Source organism: Dioscorea cayenensis, chromosome 18 (genome assembly GCF_009730915.1).
Source record: "Dioscorea cayenensis subsp. rotundata cultivar TDr96_F1 chromosome 18, TDr96_F1_v2_PseudoChromosome.rev07_lg8_w22 25.fasta, whole genome shotgun sequence".
NCBI classification, from domain to species: Eukaryota; Viridiplantae; Streptophyta; class Magnoliopsida; order Dioscoreales; family Dioscoreaceae; genus Dioscorea; species Dioscorea cayenensis.
In genome coordinates, this window is record NC_052488.1 from 22,475,368 (window position 1) to 22,484,557 (window position 9,190).

General features: G+C 33.6%; 1 protein-coding gene across 2 annotated transcripts; it reads left to right on the top strand.

Moving 5' to 3' along the window:
* Positions 1-4,067: 4,067 nt before the first annotated feature.
* LOC120281656 (transcription factor MYB59-like) lies at positions 4,068-5,298 on the top strand. 2 transcript variants are annotated; one of them, XM_039288346.1, is made up of 3 exons: positions 4,068-4,291; positions 4,394-4,523; positions 4,666-5,298. In XM_039288346.1, the coding sequence occupies exons 1-3, from the start codon at positions 4,168-4,170 to the stop codon at positions 5,156-5,158; spliced, it is 747 nt and encodes a 248-aa protein (XP_039144280.1). In that variant the 5' UTR covers positions 4,068-4,167; the 3' UTR covers positions 5,159-5,298. The 2 variants fall into 2 exon arrangements, with proteins under 2 accessions (XP_039144280.1, XP_039144281.1); XM_039288347.1 differs by having other exon boundaries at positions 4,068-4,233.
* The last annotated feature ends 3,892 nt before the right edge of the window (positions 5,299-9,190 follow it).

The following is a 9,190-nucleotide window of genomic DNA, read 5'->3' on the forward strand; positions in this document are numbered from 1 at the left end:
CAGTTACGTATTGCTATTTTAATACTCTACTAAGTCTATGTTGTCACCACTCACTAAGTAACACCTGCTACTTACCACTCTCTCTCTCCTCTTCAAGTTAACGCCGGAGTTAGATGTTCAAGGCTATTCACTGAGTGATTTGTTTTCCTCTCATGTTCAGGGTCGGTTTATGTTATGGCATGTAGTGTTATAGATCCACTAGACCTTATTCTCTTGTTTTGTCATTGTATTCAATTTTGTATTTTCAGAGGATGGTAATCATAACTTTATACTTTGATGATGCTCTCTGTATATTATATCTCTAGTGTGCAGAACCTTTGATCCCATCTTTATATATTAAGTTTATGATCATCTTAGTAAGACTGTGAATCATGATAATTAAGCTTCGCTACACATAACTTGTGTGGGGGATGAACTATAGCTCCCCTTAGTTAGAACACGGGCGATTTGTCATGTGTGCCTAACTAAGGTTTGGACATGACAACAGATCTCATACACATTTCTCAGTGATTTATATCTTGTAGATGCTTTTTATATGTTTCCATTTCTCTTTGAGTGTGAGCTTTTAGGTAAGTCTCAAGGACTACTTGCACCATTGGTTATTTGAAGAGGACTGCTACATTGTTTCTTCAGGAGCACATGCATCACTTTTGTTGTCACTCTTCAAGAAACCTCAAGAGAGACTCCTCTGCTCTCTCTCACCACCACCATGTTCTTCACTCACCATGCTTGGACTGATTCCATAGGATGCGAAACAAGTATGGATCGTCCCAAAAATAATTCTTCAAATCACTGAAGACCTTCTTCTTTTGCTGGAAGGTTAGGCCCTGCTTAAGTACTTTCCCCGATAAGTACTGTGAAACTCAACCATGGAGTGTCCTCTGATTCTGAAATTTGAACTGCATACAAGTGTTCCTCGAGAAAGAAATCATTAATTTCCTTGCTTGATGGTTTTGACCTTCACAACCCTCCAATCGTATAAATGGTCCGGCAACCACATTTTCGGGTTCCTCTCTTTATCTTTTCTATCTCCATAATCAAACTCATGTAACAATAGGATCCAATGGAATCAACTCGCTTTAGTATCAGCCTTTGTCTCATTAGATAATGGAGTGCCGAGTGATCGGTAAATACAGTGACGCTAGATAAGATGAGGTATAGTCTGAATTTGTCAAAAGCAAATACCACTGCTAACAATTCTTTTTCTGTAGTTGTATAATTTTCTTTGAGCCCTCAGTAAGAGTTTTGCCAGCGTTAATAGATCGGGTTTAAACCGCTTTCCCTTTCCTCTGAACTCCAACACCGCCTCCAACACCATAATCACTTTGCATCGCGACATTAGTTCAAAAGGTTCACTCCAACTCCGTGTGATCAAAATGGATGCTTGCACTAACTTCCTCCTTTTAACAAATTAAAAGCAATCAAGCACTCACATCTCCGAAATCAAAGGGAAACATCCTTTTCACAGTTTTGCCAATGGCTGAGTGATTTCTTTGAGAAGTCCTTGATAAAGTCTCCTGTAGAAACCCTCATGCCCCAAGAAACTTCGAACCCTTTCACACTTGTAGGTGGAGGCGCAGTCTACAACTTCAAATTCGCCTCTGTCTCATCTCCATCCCCACTTGAGAAAAATCTTATGCCCAAGGACAATGCCTTCTTGGACCATAGCAAACGACACATCACTTCCCAATTAAGAACAAGATTTGTCTCTTCACACCTTACTAGCACTCTCCAAATTCCTGTAGACAGACATCAAAGGAATCTCCAAACACCAAAAGTCATCCACGAGCGCCTCCATGGATGTCTTCTAGGAGAGATCATCAAAGATGGCACTCATGCAACGTCGGAATGTCACCGCACATTACATAACCCGAAAGAGGCACTCTTCCTGTAAGCTAAAAGTACCATAGGGGACAAGTAAACATTGTCTTTTCTTGATCTTCTAGAGCCAAGATTTGGACATCCCACGATACCATCGAGGAAGCAATAAAACTCGATGCTTCTGCCAATTGCTCCAACATCTGATCGATAAACGGCAATGGAAAATGATCCTTTTGAGTTGCATCATTCAACCTTCTATAGTCAATACAAACGTGCCACCCTATAACTGTCCTGGTCAGAAGTAATTTATTCTTTTCATTTCTCACAACTCTCATTCCTCCTTTCTTCGAAACTACTTGAGTTGGGCTCACCCATGCACGTCAAAGATAGGACAAATGATACCCACATCCACACGCTTTACCACCGCTGACAACTTCCCTTTCCATGTTTCGTTTAACCTTTTGGGGTTGAACTCGCAGATTTATAGCTTATCCTCCATTAAGATATTATGAGCGTAAAATGACATATTTATGCCTTTTATAATAGAGATTCCAAGCAACAGCCGATTTATGCCTTTTCAAAGTATGCTTTTACAAGCTGCTGTCCTTCTAATATGTAGAAAGATTCGGCCATGATCAATGAGAGTTTTGACCCTTCCATTAGAAAGGCTTATTCCAAAATGTGGCAAAGAAAGTTTTAAGCTCTAGCTCTGGGTGGTTCCTCAATCGATGGTCGCAATGTGCTTTTCCTTCAATCTATCAATTTCTCATAATTTTCCCACCCTTGTTCAAGATCATTCTCCACCCTTCCGCTCAGGCGCGTGTGCACTTCGAATGGCCTTCAACAACAATCACATCCTCTATCTCACAAATTTCGCACTCAAAGCTGGACACGCCCAACGAGAAAAGTTCTTGTCTTTGTTCGCGATAGACCCAGTCAAACCGAGCAAGGACCCTCTCCAAACTTTCTTCCAAAATGATTGCTCATAGCATGCTATCACGCGGACTTTTCAAACCGATCCAAAGATGCTATCTAACCCACAACTCCTCGACATCCCCACCGCACAATGTAATCAATAATGGATCCTTCTATGGGATGGTTGATGCAGAATTTGCCCAGCACCCCGACCTCCACGGGCCCATACAGAGACGCGACAACCGCCACGACAATCCCGAGGAGGACACTCCGCCACTCAACCCTTGGGACGCCACAGCACACGATCACGACTCAGAATCCAACAACATTTATCACGTATATAGAGCTCGAGAAGCGCACCTACACACAGCGGAAGTAGCAACAATGGAAACCAAAATAACAAACAGAAATAGAGGGGTTCACAAATGCACAAGGAAGCAACAACAACAACAACAACAACACACAACTGATACATCAAGGGTTTAAAAGTTGTTTAGATACCAAACTATGCAACAGGGTTTACTACCTCTTTGAGCGGATCCATAAGTAAAAAAAAACCCTCGTCTTATTTTCTTTTAAAAATAAAAATAAAAATAAATTTTATTTATCTTCAGAATGTTAATCAATTTTCAACTGATCATATATAAATAAATAGATATAAAACATGGACTTATATATAAAGGATATGAGCATGAGTAGCACTTTTTCCCTAAGTTTGTCGGAATAATTAAAATTAAAATCTTATTTTTAATTATAAAACATGTAACACATCTCCTATATATATATATATATATATATAAAAGAAAGAGAGTGATCATGGCTCAAAAAAGGAAGAAGCTAGCTAAGAAAAAAGAAAAGGGTGAAAGAATGAAATGAAAGTGCACTATAGACACGTCCAAAATGGTGCAATCCACGTCACAATGGTCACATATTATGAGCTGGTCCACTGTGGACACCTTCAAATATAATGGTCTCTTCTTTACTGTTTGACAACATCTATATGTGATGCCAAGTGGAGCATATATCACCATCACAACGCACCATGATATCTCGTATGCAAAACACACACCAAAGATAAATTTTAATATACTCTCATCTCTTCTCTTGAGGACCACTCACTCCTGCCATGGTGACAATTTACACTAATATTAGCATGTTCATCCTTGTTTTTAATTAATAATCAAATTCTAAGATTATCAAATGAAATATATAAATATATATATATATATATATTGAAAGTGACGTCAATGTTGTAAGGGATCACTGTCTAAAAGAGTTATATGAAAACTTCATTCCTATATATATATATATATATAAAGAAAGGTCATCAAGTGACAAACCAGTGGTAGCTAGGTCATCAAGTGAAGGTTTGGAGAGAAAGAAGAAGAAGAAGAAGAAGAAGAAGAAGAAGAAGAAGAAGAAGGAGAAGAGATGGTGGGAGTAATGAAAGAAGAGACACGTAAAGGACCATGGACAGAACAAGAAGACATGCAACTGGTATGCTATGTGAGCTTGTTCGGTGAACGTCGTTGGGATTTCTTAGCAAAAGTATCAGGTTTGAGAAGGTGGCGGGGATAGCTAGGTAGGATTGATGCATGGATAGGGTTATTGAAGCTGATGTGCATAACTTTCTTGCTCTTTTGATGTTATGATTTAGGTCTTAACAGGACTGGCAAGAGTTGCAGGTTAAGATGGGTCAATTATCTTCATCCTGGTCTTAAACGTGGCAGGATGACTCCTCATGAAGAACGTCTTGTTCTTGAGCTCCACTCTCGTTGGGGCAATAGGTTTCATATCATTCTCTCTATCAATATATATATATAATTTTTTTTTCTCTTCTTTATCTTTTCTATATATAGTTTTTATGATGATTAATTGATATAGTGTTTTTAATTATATGCATATATATTTATATGTATATATATGAAGGTGGTCTCGCATTGCTCGAAAGCTTCCTGGCAGAACTGATAATGAGATCAAGAACTATTGGAGGACTCATATGAGAAAGAAGGCTCAAGAGAGAAGAAGGAATGGGATAATGTTATCTCCAACATCATCAAAAACATCATCAACATCATCATCATCATCATCATCATCATCATCATCAACAACATCTTCTTGTTGTTCTTCTTGTTTGACTACACCTCCATTAAAGAGCACTCAAGCTAGTGGAGGAGAAGAGATGATGAAGAAAGAGTGCAGTTTAGATGAGTTTTGGAAGGAGATTGCTAGTACTTCAGAGGCTGTTAATGGACTTAGCTTTGAGGATTGCAAGGATGAGGTTTATGGTAATATATGTTGTTACCCTCCAATACCTTCTCCTGTCTGTGAGTACTATTCATTGTGGAAGATTGATGAAGAAGAGCTTAGGATGTTTCCTCCCATGGGTGGTCCTCCTTCTCACTTAACCAACATGAACTAGATTATATATATATATATATATATATATCTAATATTTATTAGAGACTATGCATGCATCATGCATGCATGCATGAATCTATATGTATCTTATAATTGAGTATCTTGTTACTTGTTCTAATCTTGTTCATAGTTGTGGTTTAATATGTGTGCTTGATGTGTCTATGCTACTCATGCAAAGATTAATATATATATATATATATGTGTGTGTGTGCGCGATCATCTCATCCTTTGAGACTGTTCATCAAATTATGAGTAATGGAACTCTTACATGTGTTGTGCTCTTGAGTGTCTTTTGCGCACTTAACACCAAGTGAAAGCTTCACTTTACTGTTAATTAACAAGCACCAATGATTCAAAAAGAAGAACTCAAAGCTCTCATCATTGCAAAGGAGAAGAACAAACATATATCAGCCAGCCACTCAATCAATTTCTCCTTGGTTTTTTTTTTTTTAAGCATAAGAAATGAATGAGTGGATGTAACTTTTCCTCTTTGTTTTTGCTTTGTTTTAGTGAAATGATGAAGATGGTTGTCTTATTGAAATTATAGGCAGGATTAGATTGGATGCATTGATTTGTTTAACTAGGAGTTGCAAGTCAAGCAAGTTGATATACATATAATTAAATATATATATATAAAATTGGAGTTTAGTACTACTTTGATAGGGAGGCTAAAAAGCAAAAGAATGATAAGGAAGTGGTCTGCTCCAAATTAAAGCTCTATCTCTTGGCCTTTACTTTTAGAAATATTTGTTGTAGCTGGATTAACTTTCTCATTATCTCTTAATTAAAAAATTAAGTTAGTGCTTCATGCTCATCCACCACCATACATTCAAGCAAATGGTTTTTTTTTTGGGCCATATTATTATATATTATTGTTATCTTGATATGATCAAGTGAGACTAGCTAACTTATCATTTGTAGTATTAATGGAGATAGATACCATTAAACCAGACAGGATCTTTGTGGAAGAAGGGGGTGTGATGAAAGCACCATGAAGATGGTCTGGTCATTTGTAAGGCCAAAAGACAACCACTAAAGTTAGTGTTGGAGATGTCCTCACGGCTCATCCAGTGCACCAAGACCAATGGTTTCCATCTCCATCTCTTGATTAGACACTTGAGAATCTTGCTCTTCAAACACAATTTTTTCAAATACATATATATATATATATATAGAATTTTCAAGATTTTTGTGTATGAATTTTGTATGGTTGAAATTCCCCTTGATTTTATGAAATTTCACTTTTCATGAATTTCTAAAAAAAATAAATCATATATATATATATATAAACTGTTATAATTTTTTTATAAAATAAAAAGATAAATAAAAGGATAATAATATAATTAAAAAGAAATGAGAAAAGAGAGGAACAAAAGTCCACCAACAATAAAAAGAAAAATATAAGAAAATATTACCCAGACTTGCACTGTAGGCGAATTCGACTAGGTCAAAAATAGGTGAATTTATAAAATTGAGATTTCTTTTGATTGTTAAAATAAAACTGACTTTTTTAATTTGGTGGTTACAATTTCTACACATCAACTATATTAGAATTATTAAAAAAATATATAACCAAAATCATCATTTAAAAAATAAAGATACAATTTAATGAATATATTATTTTTTGAAGAAAAAAAAATACCATTTATTGCATGTACATCCTAAAAAAAAAATTCACACAGATTTGGAAAAAAGAAAAATCATTTTTTTCTTATTCTTTCCATCTATTTTTCACTGGTATTTCTTATTTTATATTTTATCCTAAGATTAAAATTTTATTCTACAACTCAAGTGTATACATGTATTCTGGTAATGGGATATACTGGAACATATATACACCTAAAAGAAAATTATTCTTAAAGGTTCTGATTTGAAAACTAAAGATGGGATTCCAAAATCTTTAAAAAAAAATTTACAAGAAATATATATATATATATATGATACTTTTAAAGTAACGCGTGGGAGTATTAGATAAGCTACTTCAAAGCACTAATAAAAAAAGAAACAACATTTTAGTGCTAGTGGCACCACACAAAATCAATATCAATATCAATATAGAGCAACACTCCATGACCATCCATTTGTTAAGCGGCAATTAATGAATTGACTGCCAAGAACTAAAACTTATCACAAAAAATGCACAGCATAATTAAAAGAGAGAAGCGAAGCACAATGAAATGTGAAAGATGATGAGCATGCGTGTCTTATCATGTTATCACTGTGCATTTATACTTATGAATGGAGACAAAATAGTATAAATTAAGAATCACACTTAGTTGAGGATCCTTAGCTCCTCCAAGCTTGGCAGGCCACATATATGTTCAATGGAATCCACTTAAATCAATTCCTTTCAACTTTCTAATTAATTAATTTTCAATTTATATAGCATGCAGAATAATAAATTTAAGAATGCATAGGATGATGTCATCCAGGAAGTTAAGGATTTTATGCTCATTATAATATCTATGTAATTTGGAAAATATATAATTTGAGTTTTTTTAAAATGAATAAGACATAAATTTATTAAAAAAATAATAATAAAAAAAACGGCAAATAGAACATAGAGTAATTTTTATTAAAAATGAGAATATACATCAAAAACGAAAGACAATAAATAACAACTAAAAAACGGAAGAAAATGTGGACTCAGAAAGAGTCTCCGATCTAAAATCTGAAATTTATTTGTGAAGATCATATTCCTCTCAGATAGTAGATTTTAAAAACTGAATATTTTTCTTTATAATATCAAAGATTAAAAAAAATTGGCTTATTAATTAAAAAATTACTGATAAAAAACAAAAGAAAATATGGCTTATTTTCAAATAAACTAATGCGGGAATGGTGTCTATCCCGTAAAATAATTTGAGTTTATAATGATTTATTTTATTTTAATTTATTTAAAAATGATCTAGAACCCCTAAATTTTGTGGTTATCATTCACTCAAAACGTGGCTTTTTCTTTCTCCAATGGAATGATGATGTTTCGATTTAATGTGTTCTAATGTCTTTTTTTGATATAGTTCATCGGGATGAGGGAAAGAACCACGTGCTAATTGATCATTTAATTCATTATTACTATCTTATCACATAGGTCCTATGTGGATGTATGCTTAAGTCAAACACAAATGATTTTGTAAAGAATAAATTAATAAATTTTTATTATAAATATATATATATATTTTTTATAAAAACAAGTGACAAGATACTATTCCTTATTTTTAATAAAGATGTAATTTAAACTATAATGCATTAAAAGTATAAGCATATTATGTGACAATTACGCGCATTAAAGGTATAAGCATATTATGTGACAATTACGCATATTTGAAGACAGTTATAACTATAACAACTAAAGTGGCACGTTAACATACAACAAGTGAGTTATAATTGTAATAATTTAAGTGTCACATTAGTAGACAATTGAGAACATGTCAATATATGGTTATCTAGTTCTCCAATTGAAAATACAAATACAGTAAGAGATGAAGTTCATTGGCCATTTTTCGTTATTTAAACATTCTATTTTTCACATAATAAAAAGATGAATTATTTATTTTCTTTTCTTTTATCCTTACGCTTTCTTTCTCTTTCATCTAAATAAAGTTTAAACTTGTTCAAAACCCAAAAGAAATGGTCTTTGACAAATATAGAAAAAGTACTTTAGTACAATATTATCAGAACGATTTTAAAAAGATAATTATATGAAAAATCGTTCATTTCATTTGATGAGATTCTAATGAAAATAAATCAAATATTTCTTTTATAGACGTTTGTGACTATAGAAAAAACTAATTAAGTTAAAGGACTTAATAATGATAATGAAATACATTTTTGATTTTCTACGAACCATATCTAGTATTGGTATGCATTATCAGTTAACTACAAATTCGATCAAGGAATACTAATATGTGAGAACAGTTGTTATTTCATGGGAGCTCTACATATTGCTTATTTGTGACCATATATCTTATCAATTTCTTATATTTTGTAGCATTACTGTTACCTTATTTTTGTTTAATAAATTTCTATAATT